Consider the following 20,498-nt stretch of genomic DNA (forward strand, 5'->3'; position numbering starts at 1 on the left):
GAAAGGCTCTCACCTGTTCCTACTAAAGAAGCCAAGCCCCCTCACTTTGGCAAAACCTGCCTGCCCATTTCTCTATGACATATGACATAGATCTCTTTCAGAAAGTATAATACATTATTTTTTTTTAATTTTCATTTGAGAAAACAATTAAACGTCTTAAACTTACATTTTTAATACAGATATTCATAATGGCCATGCAAACACAGTTCTTAAAGTTTTTTCACATTCTCCCCTAGTCTTTAAACACATGTACAGTATGTTTTCACTTACGTTACAAACATAAGGTATATCATTTTTGCCCTTGATCATCTAACATTTTATTATAAACAGTTTCTGTTTAAAATTGTCATTTTAAATGCTGAGTAATTGTCCATCTTTCTATGTGCCCTAATTTCCTTAACCAAGTCTCTGTAGTTACTTACTTCAGTTGTTTCCAATTTTTGCTATTATAAATCATATTTTAGTGAGTATTTGTTCACAGATGCATCACCTCCTCTCCCTCTGTTCTGCAGGTCAGCATCAGTCCAGAGCTCTGGCAGAGAGCATGCTCACCACAAGTGAGTTTTTGAAAGAAATTAGTTATGAGCTCATCACAGGAAAGGTCAGTTTCCTGGCATCGCATTTCAAAACCACATCATTAGGTGAGTGGTTGTAGGATTCAGCAACACTGACAGCCCCTAACTATGTGATTTTCTGAATTTAAATCTTAGCCTGTCAAGGAGATGAGTGTGGAGCTTGAACTTGCCAGCCGACCTTCCTTCATTCGGAATGGTTTATCCTCAGTATTTTGTTACTGACACAACAAGGGGTCCAGAGGAAGGCATGCAGGCACTAATATGGAGGGCCTCCGCTCAGCCACTATTTAGTGATGTGACCTTGGGAGAGATTCTGCCTCCCCAGATCTGTTTTCTAATATGTCAAATGGAGATAGAATGATCCCATCCTGCCCGCTTTGAGTATTATGGAGGTCAAGAGAGATATGCCATGTGAAAGCATACAAATTGTAAGCACAATACAAATGAGAGTAGCTCTGGCTATAGAGATACTCTACAGGCATGGCCAAGTGAAAACTCAGACATAAAAAGCTGGCTGAGTAAACCCAGACAGGAAAAGCTGGCTGACTGACAAATCTTGATGAGAACCCAGCTTAGGTGCCCAATTTGGAGACTGATAGAAATGTATCATTCCTTGTAATCTTCTTATCTCCGCTTTATTGTGTAATAGGCGATGACCTGGACAAGCTTCTAGACAAAATGCAACAAAGAAGAGGAGAGAGTGTGGTTACGCCCTTCAACGGAGACCTTCACGAATGTGTGTCAGCTCAGGAGGCTGCCGCTATGATTCCCACGCAAAACCTGGGTAACGTCACCTCAGACCAAAAGGAGGAAATAGAAGCTAAGTCATTCTGAGGATTTTTGAGGTCTTGTCTTAGAGTCACAGACTATGACAGGCTTTTCCTCATTGTCTACATGATAAATAGGGTCCAAATTAAAAATGTCTTACAATGGGGCCTGGATCAAGCACCTTGTCCTTAGTAAATGTCTTCTAGAATTAAAATCAAAGACTTTATTATAAGCAGACTCTCTCTTTTTTTCCCTCGAAAAATTCTGGGGTCCATGGGGTACTTTCCTTAGCTCCACCAGCTATGCCCAGAGAGCTTTCAGTGTTATCTGAGGCTTACAAAGAACTGCTTGAGTGTGGAATGCAGTCCGTGCAGGACTCCTGGCTCTCCACCCCCTTCATTTACTCTCTGACACGTAAAACACACATAATTTCAGTGATTGCAAGGCGTTCCTGGCAGATAGCTCAGCAATACCAACACACCATCTTCCCTGCAAGCCTCCAGGACATAAGAGAGGATGGTGGGACCAGGACTGAGGAGCTCCATCATTCAATTTGATTCCTTTATGTTCAGATTCCTTTCCCAATTCCCTATTTGAGAAGGACAACATAGGAGAGAACCGAGATAAAAAAGATAGGACAAAGGGTAGACGTGAAACAGAACCATAGAGCTGCTGCTGACAGCCTTCAGGCCTTCACTTGATAGGAATGTATAATTTATATATTAGGATTGCCTCAGCAATAAAAGCAGCATGGCTTGGCATCGGCTCAGTCACACAAACAAATTCAAACACACACAATAAAAGTTACTTACTTCTGCATGTTATTTGGTAAGAAAGTGATCACCCAGATGATCTAAAATATGTTCATAGTTTTTGAATTATTAACAAAGTTAGAATTTAAAAGCTCTTAGAGTACTTAACAGATTTCCATGTTCATATCCTCAATTCCCTGCTTAAGAAACATTGCTTAGAGATATTTTTAGATTTCCTCAAACTTCAAAATTTACTAGGTTAAATTCTACAAAGTTATGCTGTCATCTGTGCTAGTCCCCATCTATTTAACCTATGACATGAAAGAAATAATAGCCTGTCAAAAGACAGATTTATTTTGATTGGTAATCTTTGCGGGTCAAAAACCATTCTGTTATTGTAAGTTTGCAGCTTTGGGCTTTTCTAGTGGGTTCTCTCAGCCACCTGTATAAATCTCCACTCACTCTCAGGGTTCCATGTGGCTAGGGTACTGTGACTACTGTCTTTGCCTTGGCCGCACTGTAGTTTGATTTGAGAAAACATTAATTAGTGCAGGTTAATTGGGCCCTTGTGTGTTTCAGTGAGACTTCCACATGTGTTCCCAATAAAAAGCAGCCTCGTAAAGAAGTATTAAATGTTGCCTGCTTGAGTTCATTGTTTGTGTGTGCATGCATGCACGTATGAGATTGATTGCTTGGTTATAACTTGTAATAAAAAGCTACTGGCATGTTTAGAGTGTTTGGGCAATGTTTTTCTAATACGTCCGTCACCTCTTGAGTGGCCAGCTGGCCATGTCATGAGTCAGGTCTCTTCAGATAGTACAGGCGTCAGCATTGAAGTTCACCACAACCACCTACAATTGCCAGGTCACAAGCACTGGCAAGTCAAGTGGGAAGAGAGGTGAAGGTAGTATCTCTTGACCTGTGTCATGCATTCCCCAGGGAGGAGAATTTCAAATCATGTTGCAACTGACTTGGAGAGGAAATGTGTACTGTGGTGCCATCCAGAAAAGTTCAAAGGAACTCAGCATTATTATGGTTACAGCATCACCTCCTTCCCTGAACGAGGTCTGGGCTTGGGCACCTGACCTTGCTGATAGTGCGAAAGAAAACTGGAAACTCTTGCTTCTCCTCTCCAGAGAAGAGTCCCGGCTCTCACTGAGAGAGTGTAGTCTGTCCCTACATTTCTGGGTGGGGGAGGGGTGTTGAGTAGTGATTTGTGAGACAATCAGTTGATTTTAAAAGAATACATTTGTACAGTTACCACATTCACTCTTGGACACATCCTTTCAGCCAGGTTTTCAGGGAAAATAAGCAAATCTATTAAAACTCAACAGAGAGTGAGATTAGACAGTGAGAATGCTTGGTAGAGAGCATTACTTTACCATGTATGTGTGTTGTGTGTCCCCTGTATGGATTCATAGTGGCCATCAACAGAAGTGAATTAATCTTGTTCTTATGACTTTTTTATTTTAGATTTAGATATTGAAACCTTCCAAATTTATCAACCACAGCTAACGGTTGCCAGAAAACTCTTATCCCAGGTGTGTGCTATAGCAGACAGCGGCAGCCAGAGCCTGGACCTCGGCCACTTCAGCAAAGTGGACTTCATCATCATTGTCCCAAGATCGGAGGTTCTGGTCCAGCAAACTCTTCAACGGATTCGACAATCAGGTGAGATTGAACTTTCAAAGAACACCCTATGAAGATCCACACTTAGATTCCCTCTGCCTCTTGCTTTTGCTTAATCCAAATGTTTATAGAACAATTCCATCCTTTTTTTTACAGTTATACAAATGATAAGAGCACTTTAAACATTATTTTAAATTTATCTGCAAGTTTTACCTCAAAAGTACTCTGACCCTTTTCCCTCCTAGGTCAAGGGTAAATTGATGTGCATGTTTGCCTGATACTGTTAAGTTCATGATGTAATTGGTGGACTAGAAACTGGTCGTTCATTTACGAAGAGAAATTTTCTCAAAGGATAACCCTGCATGGGGCACTGGGGTCTATGCCACCTGAGCCCCTTCTGTGGCATGGATGGGTGGCTTCTTAGATATTTAGCACACTTCCAGCACATTTTCAAACTGGAAACCAGATAACCATTCCCCCATGTCAACAATGATAACACCTCCTTAAACAACTACAAAGTTAGAATTTCTTCTAATGACTTTAAGAGAATGAGTAGGGAAGAAAAAATATTTTTCTCAGAAAATGGAAAAAAGATAGGAAGGAAAGATTTTAGAAGTCTGTGGTAAATAGTATCCCTTCCAAATATAAAATTTGTGGGGCGCCTGGGTGGCGCAGTCGGTTAAGCGTCCGACTTCAGCCAGGTCACGATCTCGCGGTCCGTGAGTTCGAGCCCCGCGTCAGGCTCTGGGCTGATGGCTCGGAGCCTGGAGCCTGTTTCCGATTCTGTGTCTCCCTCTCTCTCTGCCCCTCCCCCGTTCATGCTCTGTCTCTCTCTGTCCCAAAAATAAATACAAAACGTTGAAAAAAAATTAAAAAAAAAAAAAAAAAAAAAAAAAACCAAATATAAAATTTGCCTAGAATTAGAAGATGCAATAAATAATTCGGAAAACTGGAGCAGCTAAAAAATGCTTGCCTTTGTAAGCTAGGTTTGAAAAGGAAATTATAAATGTCATCTTTATAAGCTTCTGAGTACCTTAGCTGAGAGAAACACATATATACACACATACACATGCAGATTTTACCTGGAGGATGAATCTTTAACCATAGTAATAAAATTTGATTTTCAATATAGTTGAAAAAAAGTAAGAAGAAGAAAAATTCAGGAAATTAAAATGTAGTTTATTATGTTTCACACCTATGATACAGTGCTCTTTAAACTTTAGTATTCATATAGATCACCTGGGGATCTTATTAAAATGCAGATTCCTCTTAGTGGTTCTGGATGGGCTCATTTCTTTTTTTTCAACTGAGGTATAGTTGACATATAACTTTGTATTAGTTTCAGGTGTACAACATAATGATTCGATAATTGTATATATTGTGAAATGATCACCACAGTAAGTCTAGTTAACATCTGTTACCATACATCCTTGCAGAAATTTGTTCTTTTTCTTTCCTTGGGAGGAGGACTTTTAAAATTTACTCTCTTAGCAACTTTAAAACATGCAATATGGTATTATTAACTATAGTCACCATGCTGTACATTACATGCCTGGGATTTATCTATTTTACAGCTGGAAGTTTGTACCTTTTGACAACCTTCACCTGTTCCCCACTACCCCATCCAGCAACCACCAATTTCCTCTCAGTATCTATGAGCTTCTTTTTGTTGTTGTTTTTTGTTTGCTTATTTTTTTTTTGTTTTTTAGATACCACATGTAAATATGACTGTATGGTATTTGTCTTTCTCTGACGGACTTATTTCAGATTCAACATTTCTAACGTGCTCCCAGGGGGTGCCAGTGCTGTTGGTGGGAGGACCACACTTTGAGTAACACACTCTATAAGAAATCTTTCAGTGTTAGTTCCATGGGCTAAACGAGCTGAATGACAATAGATTTTCCCCTCTTTACATGTGACTGACACTCTACATGTGACTTTCTATGCCTTCTGGAGGCCCAAGTGCCTGGTCAACAGTGTGATATTTTTTGCAGCCTCTAAAATTCTGAATGACAAGTTACAAAATGACCTGTTGGAAATATTGACTTATAGGTGATTAGCCAGAGAAGGTCAAACGCCTTCTCTTACACCTCTGCCAGAAACCAGAGTGAGTTCTAGGCCCCCTCAGCTACTCACCGTCTCTGCACTACTTTCTGCTCCTATTGTGGGAAATGGATGGGCTATAGTCATAGCAAGCAGTCACCAGATTTTTTTCATGGATTTTTCACTTCCTTACCATGGAGGGAATGCCTTCTCTTATATGTCTTTTATTTGTACCAGTTGGCCTTTGTGGCCTTCCTGAGTTTGTGATCTGATATCTGAAATCATGCTTGAGCAAACACATCATAGCACCTGTTTCAAGTGGTGAAATCACCCATGGTCAGCAATTGTGCTCTCTGCAGAGGCTTTTCCTAAAATAACATCTTGGTGACCTGTATTTTCACCTTTCTTAATAAATGTAAGACCCTAAATAAAACCTTGCATTTTTGAGATGAAATTGTATAGGTCCTTCCTTTTCCCTTCTCAGTGTCCTCAGGTTTTTAAAGTGAGAATTTCAAGACTATAACACCTCAGCAAGGTACCAGAATTTGACCAATTACATAAGCTTGGAATCTGGAAAAACCAATGTTATGGACAAATGTGGAAAATTCAAAGCAAAGCATATTTTTAAAATTATTCCAAAGCATATCTGGCTTTGGAATACATACTTAATTTTATGCTGCAAAAGCAATCACTTCTATATATTTAAAAATAACTGTTCATTTTATTATAAAAAATAGTTACATTCTTTATTTTTTAAAAATAGAAGAATCAAAGTAGGAAATTTTAAACATTTATAATCCCACTATTCAAGGATAACTAGTATTACAATCTGGGTGTTAATAAATGACTTAATACCTAGTGTTTCAGGCTTTCTTCTCTACCTCTGTCTGTTTTTTCACCTTACATTTTAGTATGCACATTTTTCTGTATCATTAAAAGCTTTTGTAAACATCATTGTTAATGAATATGTAGTATTCCATATCATGATGGCACCAGCATTTATGTGCTTTACTATTTAAATACCTTCATATTCTTGGAACATATAACAACTGATTGTATGAGAGCAAGCACATTTAAGGTATAAAGAGAAATTGTCCACAGCAGAGTAGTAAGCACTACTAAAACAACTATTATCCACTAAAACAACTCAAACATCAGAGCTATGAAAACAGAAAGGATTCTCAAGAAATCATCTTGTTCAGTTTCCTCATGTTTCACCATATGAGTCAAGAAGAGCTTCATTTGCCTAAGGTCACAGAGGGCAGTGCCTTGGGGACAAGAACTGCTTTTTCATTTCTGCAGGCCTGTGCCTCACTTGTGCCTCTCTCCAGCCAGGTGCAAGTAGCTGCCCAACTAATGTTTGAATGAAGGGCTGGAGGGAGAGAGGGGAGGGATAGACAGAGGGGAAAACAGTGTCCAAGTGCTCTGTTTTCTGGTTCTATTTGCCTTTCCCTAAAGGAAGCATTTCAGCAGCTAGTCGGCCAGGAAAAGCATCGGGCAGGGAGAAGCAGCCAGGGCATGCAGAAAGGCCACATCCTTGGCAGTCCTTGTGTGGGTGAAAGAAAAAGGTGAAAATAGAAACCATCACATCGTTGCAGACTCAGCTCTAAAGGAAAGCATGTGATACCTCAACTCACATTCTAATTATGTAAGGGAAGCAGATAGGAAAAAAGAAAAAGAAAGAAAACACGGAAAGAGTTGGAAGGTAAAAAAAAGAAATTAAAGGGGTTAAACATTTTTAAGTTTGACCAAAATGGATTGTAACTGCTGGAATGATCAATGGAGAAGCCGCATAAGGAATTTTTAGGCTATAGGAAATACTTCTGTTGTAATGTCATTTAAAAATTTTTTGATGTGGGAGCATATTCTTTTAATTCTAAGGAGACCCCAAATTCTATAACTTGGAATACTAGGGTATCAGTGTGATCAAAATGCAAGCCACTTTCAATTCAAGGTGATTGGGATGACAACAGGAAATATTAGTGACTGTAAATTTTTTGTTCCTCCCTGCTTTTAAAATGGTGTCTGTGGTGGTCTCAGTGAATGAGAGCAGTGAATGAGAGCAGATCTGGCAGCTTCCAGGCAAGGAAGTTTTATGCTCAGGGAATTGATACAAATTTGACGCCTCAACACATGCCTGATTATAAAAGAAACAGAGAAACCTTTCTGTCTCTGATATGTAAAGTAGCTTATTCTATCCATATGGAGGCAAGGAGATCTTAAGGAAAGGGAAGTGATCTTAGGAAGATCTTAGGAAGATCTTAGGAAGGGGAGTGAAGAGATAGTGGAAGGCATTTTTGCTTTCTAAATAGATATTCTTGGTTTCATCAACTTCATCACCTTGTCAGTCACCTAAAATTTTAAAAAACTATTTATTGGGCAGTGACAGGCAGCAGGGAATCAAGTACCTAAAGTTAACATTATTTTTTTTAAGGTTTTTTTTTTTGTTTGTTTGTTTGTTTGTTTGTTTGTTTTGGTTTGGTTTTTTTGAGAGGGAGAGAGAGACAGGGCAGAGAGAGGAGGGGAAGAGAGAGAAGGACAAAGGATCTGAAGCTCTGCTGACAGCATAGAGCCTGATGTGGGACTCAAACTCACAAATGGTGAGGTCAGACGCTTAACTGACTGAGCCACCCAGGTACCCCCTTAAAGTTAACATTCTTTTTTTTTTCAAAATTTTTTAAATGTTTTATTTATTTTTGACAGAGAGAGAAAGAGGCTCAAGTTGGAGAGGGGCAGAGAGAGGGGGAGACACAGAATCTGAAGCAGGCTCCAGGCTCTGAGCTGTCAGCACAGAGCCCCATGTGGGGCTCAAACCCACAAGCCATGAGATCATGACCTGAGCTGAAGTCAGACGCTTAGCTGACTGAGCCACCTAGGCACCCCTAAAGCTAACATTCTTAAAACCAATTTCCAACCAAGTAGTTAGCTGCCCAGTGCCCAACCCTGGTTTATAAAAGATGTTGGCACCTGGCTCACAGGCTCCACCTCCCAACCCACCATCATCTGGAGGTACTGTCTATACATCCAGTATCCTAGCTTCTCTGTACCGTAAGCTCTTCATTCCCAGTCCTCTTCAGCTGCCTGTTCCCAAGTCACATCCCAGTTCCTGCTGGATCCTGGAATCAGCATTCCAATATCCCCAGTGTCAGACCACAAAATTTCTTCCTACATATTCACAATGTTAGATACTGTAGGGGGAAAAAAGTCAACACTTCCAACTGATATCATCATATACTTTGGTTCTCTAGTTGGATCTCTCTCCCATTCTTCACAGGGCTGACTATTATAGATTCTGTTTCACCAACCCTTATGTCTTCATCCTTCTCTCTTAGCATATGACCATGCCGTGTACTTCTCCCTTCCCCAACCCCAAAAGAAGAAAACTTTGGATAAAAACTTCCTGCTTCCAGGGGTGCCTGGGTGGCCAACTTCAGCTCAGGTCATGACCTCACAGTTCATGAGTTTGAGCCCCTCATTGGGCCCTGTGCTGACAGCTCAGAGCCTGGAGCCTACTTAGGATTCTGTCTCCCTTGCTCTCTGCCGCACACTGCTTATGCTCTATCTCTCTCTGTCTCTTAAAAATAAATGTTAAAAAAATAATAATAATAATTAGAACTTCCTGCTTCCAGATCTAGAAACCTAACTGCATACACACCTATCTTTTCCCCTTACCTCCTATCAGTGAAAGAGCTCTACTTAAGCCTGATTTTAGATGCATCCCTCCTCATTCTCATAGACTTCACACAATTGATTACCTCTTCACTTATTGCCACCTTCAACTTCTTTCTTTCCTAGGGTTCATTTCATCCATTTAAACCTGCCCCCACTCTCTCAAAGACAAAATGAGCCTCTGTTAATCCCACCTAACCCTCCAGCTCACCCTCCTCTAGTTAGCTGCCCAAATTGTTAAGAGAGTCATCCATTGGGGCGCCTGGGTGGCTCAGTTGGTAGAGTGTCCGACTTCGGCTCAGGTCATGATCTCACAGTTTGTGAGTTCGAGCCCCACATTGGGCTTTGTGCTGACAGCTCAAAGCCTGGAACTTGCTTTGGATTCTGTGTCTCCCTCTCTCTCTGTTCCTTCCCTGCCCATGCTCTGTCTCTCTCTCTCTCTCTCAAAAATAAATAAACAATTGGGGGTGGGAGGGAGGGGAGGGTAGGTGACAGGCATTGAAGAGGGCATCTTTTGGGATGAGCACTGGGTGTTGTATGGAAGCTAATTTGACAATAAATTTCATATAATAAAAAAAAAAAAAGAATGACACACACACACAAAAAGAATTTTTAAAATCAGAGACACCTGGGTGGCTCAGTAGGTTGAGCCTCCAACTCTTGATTTTGCCTCAAGTCATGATTTCACAGTTCGTGGATTCAAACCCCACATGACAGCGTGAAGCCTGCTTGGGATTCTCTCTCTCCCTCTCCCTATGCCTTCTCCCACTCATGCTCTCTCTCTCTCTCAAAAATAAATAAACATTAAAAAAAAAAAAAAAAAAGAGAGAGAGTCGTCCATTGTCATCTCATTTCCTCATCTCCCCACTCACTCCTCAGTGCCCTGAAAACTTGCCTCCACTTCCCACCCTCACCCTTTTAGGACTCACCAATGTTACCAATGACCTTTTCAGGCCAGCATGGTTGACCTCCATTTCTTCCTTTAAACACTGCAGTTCCTTTGGCTTTCAGGACACATTCTTACCCAGCTTTTCTTCCACAGCTCATGCACTCAGTGCTCATCTGCACCCTGTGGTGCTCCAGCCGTGGCATTCAATACTGTGTCATGGCTGTGTGTTTATTAGTGTTCTTTCTCCACAACTAGAAAGTAAAATATTCAGGGAACATCTCTGTTTACGGATGGCACAGCAGACACTTAATATTTGTTGAACTGAATTTTTTGTAACATTTTGTGGAATTGAACTGTAAGTTGAAATCTGTTCTAAAAGGAAGACATAGAAGCAATATTTGAGATTTGGTAGTCCTCTTGGCAAAATCTTATTTGGTCATTAAACCCATATTTCAGAAATCTACTTTGGCTACAAGTAGAAGCCTTAAATGTATGTGTATTAGGTGTGTCTGGCAGTCATTCAGGACTCTGAAGTTGTATCTGTGTGTTCAGAATGCTGTTCTTGTACAGTTCTAATGCTGCATTCAAACTGCACAGTAGTAAAGACTCACACAGACAAGTTTCACCAAACACAGATTAAAGAATCGTGTCCCAGAGGAGAACAGAAGGGAGCCAGCTGGGCCACCAAAAGACAAAGGGACCCAATGCAGTGAGCCCTGGAAACAATCAGCAGGGATTTTAACCAGCTGTTTCAATTCAAGATTATTTATCTGCTGGAAAGAGATTGCCAGGGTGAAGGAATGCCCATTGTTATCATAACACTTAAAAACTCAGCATGCTCTAATGATTTAACATTTTCTTGATTTTCATTTTCTCTTAAGCAGTAGAATATTTTTGCATACCAAAACTTTGGAGAAATTAATTCCATCCACAGAAAAGATAAACAGCTAGAACTGAGAGTAGTTGTATTTTTGTTTGGCGTATCTTCCTGATGAGAAGAGCAAGAACTAAAAATTAGAAATAAAAAATTTAGAAATAAACTTCTTTGTTAAAAACCATCAAGATTTTGCTGGGTGGCTTAGTTGATTAAGCATCCAACTCTTGATTTTAGCTCAGGTCATGATCTAAAGGTTTGTGAGATCGAGCCCCACATCAGGTTCTGCACTGTCAACTCAAAAATTGTCTTTCTCCCTCATTCTCTCTGCCCCTCCCCTGCTTGCGCACATGCATGCATGCTTTCTTTCTGTCTCTCAAAATAAATAAATAAACATTTAAAAAAACATTTAAAAACGTCAAGGGATAAGAATGTACAAACCAGATGCATTGTTCTCTCCAGACCAACAGGCAGTGTAGTAGGACATTGTTTTGAGTACTGGATCATCTTTAATGATAGCTGCACATTTTAGATTTCCCTGACCATTATCAGTCCGATGTGCTATTCAGGCTGATTAGCTCCTTCTAGTGATGGGTGCTGGCCACTCATTAGTTTTTCCATCTTTGTGGAAAGGCCTTTGACATTGGTGCTCATAAAGTATTATGGACTTGGTACATAGATTCTTGGTTTTATTCCCCTCCCCCTTTTATTCTCAGATGGTAGAAAAATTGCTGTTTCCTCTTTAAAGGTTTTCGAGTAATGGCCTCAGAAGACATGATGTTGTTTCTCTTTAATCCCAGAGAAGGGAATACAGGCCAGTGCTCAGGTTTTCCTTAAACACATTTGGCTGCTATAGCCTACAGTAACGAGAAGGGGGCACAAATGGCTACAATCAAGCTGCTTGAAGTCCCTGGCGAGCCAAGAAGTTTCCTCTCCAGGGACCTTTCAACTTGGTTATCTGCATGGAAGATGTTTGTGACTGACGCACCACCTGTGGTGCCCCCCAACTTCAGATTAATCACCTTTAGGGAACACAGTGATTTCCAATCACCACTGGCTCTGTTCTATAACTCAGTGAGTTGCAAAATTCATAAAATAAGAAGAGTTACTGATGCCTTCTAAATTTTCATTCATGCTAAGAGTAAGGCTTATTATTTAAGCAGACATGACCCTGAATCTCTCACGGCCACCTTCAGTACCCCAGGTGGGCCCTGCTGATGTTCATTTTTTATTGTGGATTTGAAAAAATGTGCCAGATTTGCTTATAATTTGTTAGAGTATAAACTTTTATTTAATCCTATATAACTGTGATAAAGAAATTATCAAGACAGAAAGTGACCTTTCTCAGACCAGCCGTTTCATAGCAGTTCTGACCATCTTCAGATTCACACTTCTGTGCATATTTTTGAAAAATGAAACAAAACATGAAGGCTAAACCAGAAGCTAATGAAAACATTGATCTATATCAGGTAGGAGAGATAGGGATGAGATGAGTATAACTTTTCATAGAGTTTTAACTTTTGAAGTACTTAGGTGGCTCAGTCAGTTGAGTGTCTGACTCTTGATTTTGGCTCAGGTCATGATCCCAGGGTCGTAGGATGGAGCCCCACATCTGGCTCTGTGCTGACAGCATGGAGCCTGCTTGTGATTCTCTCTCTCTCCCTCTCTCTCTGCCCCTCCCCCATTCATATGCACACACTCTCTCTCAAAATAAATAAACTTACTTTTTTTAAATTAAAATGGGAAAAAACTTAATATTGAATGCAAACAAAAGTAAATGAAACTAACTGCATATCAAATTAGGGGTGCCTGGGTGGTTCAGTCAGTTAAGTGTGTGACCACTCAGGTCATGATCTTGCAGTTCATAAGTTCAAGCCCCGCTTCAGCCTCTGTGCTGACAGCTCAGAGCCTGGAGCCTGCCTCAGATTCTGTGTCTCCCTCTCTCTCTGCCCCTCCCCTGCTCATGCTCTGTCTCTCTCTCTCTCCCAAAAATAAATAAACATTAAAAAAAATATTTTTAAATAATATAGCCACACACCAAAAAGAATGAATTCAAGTATTTTTAACACAGTTTCCTTAGTGTATACTTTTTTTTTTAATGTTGATTTTATTTTTGAGAGAGAGAGAGACAGAGTGGGAGTGGGAGAGGGGCAGAGAGAGAGGAAGACACAGAATCTGAAGCAGGTTCCAGGCTCCAAGTTATCGGCACAGAGCCAGACGCGGGGCTCGAACTGCGAGATCATGCCCTGAGCTGAAGTCGGTCGCTTAACTGACTGAGCCACCCAGGCACCCCAGTTTAGTGTTTACCCTTAATATGATATATCCTAAGGGCAAAAGGAATTACAAATAAATTTTGAATTTTAATCAGTATGTTGTTGAGAGTGGTGTTGATAATTTTAAAATATTTTGTGTATATCACAGGGTAGAGCAAATGAGTAAATATTTTAATGTTGTTGAACACCAGGGTTCTCCCATGAAAGAAGGGAGTCTCAAATATGGAATGGGGAAAAGTTCCTTTTAGATTTAAATTGGATGTAAGTACGAACTTACAATTTGAAAAAAATTAAGAATATTTCCTAACCGTGCACTGAAAGGTCTTAAAAACAGTGAAATCTCAGTATCTGTATGTACACATAGTCTCTGGATCTTGGCTTATAAATACCATCCTAATGTCTCAACTCTGAGGTGGGAGAAGTCTGGAATCTTGTCATATCAGAAAGTGCTAAAGTCCTCAAAGATTGATGAGGACATTTCAAAAGAACATAACAGCCTACTTGAAGGGGCATTTACTATCCAAATTTGGTAATTTTGAGTATCAAAAGGAATGATGCTAATGGATTGTAACCTATGGAATTTTTTTTAAATCCATGAACCCATAGTAATACTAAAAAAAAAAAAATTAAAGGGTCAGGAGATGTGAGGGGTTGGGGGCAAGCCCTTCTTTACAAAAGAGTACCAGTTAATGAAGGTAAGGAAAATATATAGAATTAGAACATCTCTGTTTTGCACTACCAATGTAATTATTGATTATAACAAATATCAATGGATACTAAAAACATTAAGTAAAATGTCCTTTGGGAACAAATATTCCCACAGTCACAAAGTGTCATCCCACATATTAAAAATTACACAGAGGAAATGTATCTTTAAATGGAAAAGTTTGGCAATAGGTACTACCATAACCAAGTGATCAAACTTTGCCCTCTCCAGTTCTGGGACAGATAGACATTATGAGCAATGTCACCTACGAGGTATCATTGTTAAAAATGTTTAAACTGAATCTAATCACAAGGACACTCCCAGACAAATTCAGATTATATGGCATTCTACAAAACAATTAGCCTGCATTAAAAAAATATCAATGAGAAGACCAATGAGAAAAAAAGGCAGGGGCTTTTTTAATTATGAAGAATAAAGAAACATAGAAACCAAGTGCAATGCTTAATTCTTGATTGGATCTGAGATCTAAAAAGAAAAAGAAAAAACACAGCCCTGGGACAATTAGTGAAACTCAAATGTAGGCTAGGTATTAGAGAATATTATACCAGTGTTAGGTTAATTCCTAGGAGGTAATAAAGTTAGGTAGGAGACTGCCTTTGCTTTTATGAACTGTCTAATGAAGTGTTTAGGGGTGAATATTATGATATGTTACTACCAAATTATTCAGCAATAACACGAACAATAACAGTAAAAGGCAATAAAGAGAAAAAGCAAATGCAGCAAAATATTAACAACTGGTGAATCTAATTTAAGTGTATTGCACTAGTCTTTAAACTCTTCTATAATATTCAAAATAGAAAATGAAGAGAAAATAGTTGTGTTTCATTGATGATATATCTATCAGATGGAATTTAGTATAGTTATTAATGTTTTCAAATAGTTTCTAAAAGACGGATAGTTATTTGCATTCTTCCATTTTAAGAAATTTTAAATATTGAGTAAATCAAATTTATAAAATTTATAAAAAGTATTAAAAATCACAAGATAGTAAAAATGTATGTACCCATTAAAATAAGGAACACCAGGGTACCTGGGTGGCTCAGTCGGTTAAGTGGCCAACTTCGGCTCAGGTCATGATCTCGCGGTCCGTGAGTTCAAGCCCCGTGTCGGGCTCTGTGCTGACCGCTCAGAGCCTGGAGCCTGTTTCAGATTCTGTGTCTCCCTCTCTCTCTGACCCTCCCCTGTTCATGCTTTGTCTCTCTCTGTCTCAAAAATAAATAAACGTTAAAAAAAAAATTTTTAAGGAACACTGAAGACTCTTGTTTCCCTCCCTAATGTTAATGTTTCTCTTCTTTTGAAGGTAACTATTATTCTGAATTTCTATTCATTATTCTCTAGTTTTATTTATAGTTTTGCTAACTCCTAAATAATATATTACATTAATTAAATTAATATACATAAACAATGTAACTCCTAAACAATATATTGTTAAATTTCACATCATTTAGACCTTTTTGTAAATGGAACTCTATGCATTTGTCTGTAATTTACTTTTTACATTCAACATTATGTCCCTGAGTTTGATCCTGTTGTTATGTATAACTAATTCATTCATTTTACTGCTTTGTAGTATTCTATTACATGAATATATCACACATTTTAAAAACTCATTTTACTACTGATATAAATTTGAATTGTTTCTAGGTTTTTTTTTACTTTTTCAAACAGTGCTGGTACACAAATAAAGGAGTGTCTCTGAGAATAGAATTGTTGTGGCCTAGGTCATGTATATAAACTTTACCAAATAAAGCTAAATTTTTTTCCTAAGTGGTTATATTTACACTCCCACCAATAATGTATGTGTTTCAGTTGCAAATATTTGATATGGTCATGCTTCTTTTAATTTTTTTTAATTTTAAAATAATTTTAGATCTACAGAAAAATCACAAAAATTGTACAAGTAATACAAAAATGAAATTAAGAAAACAATTCCATTTATAACAGCATCAAAAAGAATAAAATACTTAGGAATATATTCGACAAAAGAAGTATAAAACTTAGAAATCATTGTTGAATGAAAATAAAGACCTAAATAAAAAGAACAGCATCCTATGGTCATGAATTAGAAGGCATTAATAGTTTTAAGATAGCAATGTACCTTAATGGATCTACAGATTCAGTGCATTCCCTATCAAAAGCCCAGATGGCTTCTTTGCAGAAATGAACAAGCTGGCCCTAAAATTCATACAATACAAAGCTCAAGTAATCAACGCTCTGTGGCACTGGCATAGGGATAGACCTATAAATCAATGCGATAGAATTGAGAGTCCAGAAGTAAACCCTCCTATTTGTGGTCAACTGAATTTTGGCCAGGATGCCAAGACTATTCAATAAAGAATCTTTTCAACAAATGGTGTGGGGCAACTGGATATCCATATGCAAAAGAATAAATTTGGACCCCTACCTCACAAAAAGTAACTCAAAATGGATCAAAGACTTAAATATAAGAGCTAAAAGTATAAAAATTCTTAGAAGAAAACATGGATGAAAACCATGACTTTGAATTAAGCAATAATTTCTTAGATATGACTCTGAAACCACAAACAATAAAAAAAAAAATAAACTGAACACAATCAAAATTTAAACATTTGTGTTTCAAAGGACACCATCAACAAAGTGAAAAGGAAACCCTCAGAATGGGAGAAATTTTTTTATTTTTTTAAGTTTTTATTCAAATTCTAGTTAGTTAATGCAGTGTAATACTAGTTTCATGTGTACAATATAGTGATTCAACACTTTCATATATCACCCGGTGCGTATCATGACAAGTGCAGTCCTAAAGATCCCCATCACCTATTTAACCCATCCCTCCCCACCTGCCTCTCTCTGGTAACCATCAGTTTGTTGTCTACAGTTAAGAGTCTGTTTCTTGGTTGTCTCTCTGCATCTTTTTCTTCCCCTTTGCTCATTTGTTTTGTTTCTTAAATTCCACATATGAGTGAATGATATGGTATTTGTCTTTCTCTGACTGACTTATTTCACTCAGTGTAATACTCTCTAGGTCTATCCATGTTGTTGCAAATGGCAAGACTTTATTCTTTTGATAGCTGAGTGATATTCCATTGTGTGTATATGCCACATCTTTATCCATTCATCAATCAATGGGCAATTCAGCTGCATTTATAATTTTCTTCTATTGTAGGTAATGCTGTATAAACAATGGGGTGCATGTATCCCTTTGAATTAGTATTTTTGTATTATTTGGGTAAATATCTAATAGGGCAATTTCTGGGTCATACGGTAGTTCAATTTTTTAAAAAATATAATTTATTGTCAAATTGGTTTCCATACAACACCCAGTGCTCATCCCAACAAGTGCTCTCCTCCATGCCCATCACCCACTTTCCCTTCTCCCCCACTCCCCAATCCTCAGTTTGTTCTCAGTCCTTAAGAGTCTCTTATGGTTTGCCTCCCTCCCTCTCTGTAACATTTTTTTCTCCTTCCCCTCCCCCATGGTCTTCTGTTAAGTTTCTCAAGATCCACATATAAGTGAAAACATATGGTATCTGTCTTTCTGTGCCTGACTTATTTCACTTAGCATAATACCCTCCAGTTCCATCCACATTGCTGCAAATGGCCGGATTTCATTCTTTCTCATTACCAAGTAGTAGTCCATTGTATATATAAACCACATCTTCTTTATTCATTCTTCAGTTGATGGACGTTTGGGCTCTCTCCATAGTTTGCCTATTGTTGATAATGCTGCTAAAAACACTGAGGTGCATGCACCTCATCGATTCTGTATTTTTGTATCCTTTGGGTAAATATCAAATAGTGCAATTGCTGGATTGTAGGGTAGTTTTTAGTTTTTTGAGGAACTTCTATACTGTCCTCCAGAGTGGCTGCAGTTTGCATTCTAACAGTGCCAGAGGGTTCCCCTTTCTCTGTGTTCTCACCACTACCTATTGTTTCTTGTGTTGTTAATTTTAGCCATTCTGATAGATGTGAGGTGGTATCTCATCATGGTTTTGATTTGTATTTCTCGGATGATGAGTAATGTTGAGCATCTTTTCATGTGTCTGTTAGCCATCTAGATGTCTTCTTTGGAAAAGTGTCTATTCATGTCTTCTGCCCATTTCTTAACTGGGTTATTTGTTTTCTGGGGGTGTTGAGTTTGTTAAGTTCTTTATAGATTTAAGATACTAACCCTTTATCAGATATATCATGTGCACATATCTTCTTCCATTCCATAGGCTACCATTTAGTTTCATTGATTATTTCTTTCACTGTGCAGAAGATTTTATCTTGATAAAGTCCTAGTAGTTCATATTTGCTTTTGTTTCTGCTGCCTTCGGCAACATGCCTAGTAACACGTTGCTCTAGCCAAGGTCACAGAAGTTTCTGCTTGTGTTCTCCTCTAGGATTTTGGTGGCTTCCTGTCTCACATTTAGGTCTTTAATCCATTTTGAATTTATTTTTGTGTATGGTGTAAGAAAGTTGCCCGGTTTCATTCTTCTGCATGTCACTGTACAGTTTTCCTAACACCATTTGCTGAAGAGACTGTCTTTTTTCCATTGGATATTTTTTCCTGCTTTGTCAAAGATTAGTTGACCCTATAGTTGTGGGTCCTTTTCTGGGTTTTCTATTTTGTTCCATTGATCTATGTGTCTGTTTTTGTGGCAGTACCATACTATCTTGATGACTACAGCTTTGTAATATAGCTTGAAAGCTGGAATTGTGATGCCTCCAGTTTTGTTTTTCTTTTTCAGGATTGCTTTGGCTATTAGGGGTCTTTTGTGGTTCCATGGAAAATTCCATACAATTTTAGGATTGTTTGTTCTACCTTTGTGAAAAATGCTGGTCGTATTTTGATAGGGATTGCATAAGACATTTTAACAATGTTTCTTCTTCCAGTCCTTGGCATGGAATGTTTTCCATTTCTTTGTGTCTTCTTCAATTACTTTCATAAGTGTTCTATAGTTTTCAGCATATAGACCTTTTACCTCTTTGGTTAGGTTTATTCCTAGATGCCATATTTTTTTTGGTGCAATTGCAAATGGAATCGATTCCTTGATTTATTTTTCTGCTGCTTTGTTATTGGTGTATAGAAGTGCAACTGATTTTTGCATTGATTTTATATCCTGTGACTTTGCTGAATTCATGTATTAGTTCTATCAGTTTTTTGGTGGATTCTTTTAGGTTTTCTACATACAGTATCACGTTGTCTGCAAATAATACAAGTTTGACTTCTTCCTTGCTGATCTGTATGCACTTTATTTCTTTTTGTTGTCTGAATGCTGAGGCTAAGCCTTCCAATACTATGTTAAGTAGTAATGATGAGAGTGGACATTCTTGTCTTCTTCCTGACCTTAGGGGAGAAAGGCTCTCAGTTTTTCCCCATTGAGGATGATACTAGCTGTGGGTCTTTCATATATGGCCTTTATGATGTTGAGGTATGTTCCATCTATCCCTACTTTGTTGAGGGTTTTTATTAAGAATGGATGCTGTATTTTGTCAAATGCTTTTTCTGCATTTATTGACAGGATCATATGGTTATTATCCTTCCTTTTATTCATGCGGTATATTACATTGATTGATTTGTGAATATTGAACCATCCTTGTAACCAAAAATAAATCCCACTTGATCGTGATGAATAATTCTTTTAATGTACTGTTAATTTTGATTTGCTGACACCTTATTGAGAATTTTTGCATCCATGTTCATGAAAGATATTGGCCTGTAATTCTTTTTAGTGGGGTCTTTGGTTTTGGAATCAAGGTAATTCTGGCTTCATAGAATGAGTTTGGAAGTTTTCCTTCTGTTTCTATTTTTTGGAATAGTTTGAGAAAAATCGGTATTAACTCTTCTTTAAATGTCTGGTAGAATCCTCTGGGAAGCCATCTGGCCCAGGACTCTTGTTTGTTGGAAGATTTTTGATTACTTATTTAATTTCTTTGCTGGTTATAGGTTGGCATAGCCACTTTAGAAAACAGTCTAGCCTTTCTTCAATTAGTTAAACAAAGAATAACCATGTAATACAGCAATTCCACTCCTAGATATGAAATGAGAGAGAAGTGAAAACATATGTCCACATATAAACCTATAAACAGAAGTTTATAGCAGTATTCTTCACAATAGCCCAAAAGTGGAAAGAGTCCAAATGTCCATTACGTCCATGGTGAATGGAAATGTAAAATGTGATAATCCATACAATGGGATATTATTCAGTAATAAAAAGAAATAAAGTATTGATGCATGCTACATGGACTAAACTTGAAAACATTACTCCAAATGAAAGAGGACAATCACACAAGATCATATATTGTTATGATTCCATTAGTATTAAATGTTCAGAATA

At 38.2% G+C, this 20,498-nt stretch overlaps 1 protein-coding gene across 5 annotated transcripts in view; it reads left to right on the forward strand.

Moving 5' to 3' along the window:
• GREB1L (GREB1 like retinoic acid receptor coactivator) overlaps positions 1 to 20,498 on the forward strand; it is a 280,368-nt gene that overhangs the window by 200,262 nt on the left and 59,608 nt on the right. For all 5 annotated transcript variants that reach the window (XM_060613413.3, XM_060613402.3, XM_060613410.3 and 2 more), the window contains 3 exons: positions 513 to 641; positions 1,225 to 1,359; positions 3,569 to 3,766. In XM_060613413.3, coding sequence (XP_060469396.3) covers positions 513 to 641; positions 1,225 to 1,359; positions 3,569 to 3,766 — 462 coding nt within the window. The remainder of the gene's footprint in view (positions 1 to 512; positions 642 to 1,224; positions 1,360 to 3,568; positions 3,767 to 20,498) is intronic.

Source organism: Panthera onca, chromosome D3 (genome assembly GCF_046562875.1).
Source record: "Panthera onca isolate mPanOnc1 chromosome D3, mPanOnc1 haplotype 2, whole genome shotgun sequence".
Taxonomy (NCBI): Eukaryota; Metazoa; Chordata; class Mammalia; order Carnivora; family Felidae; genus Panthera; species Panthera onca.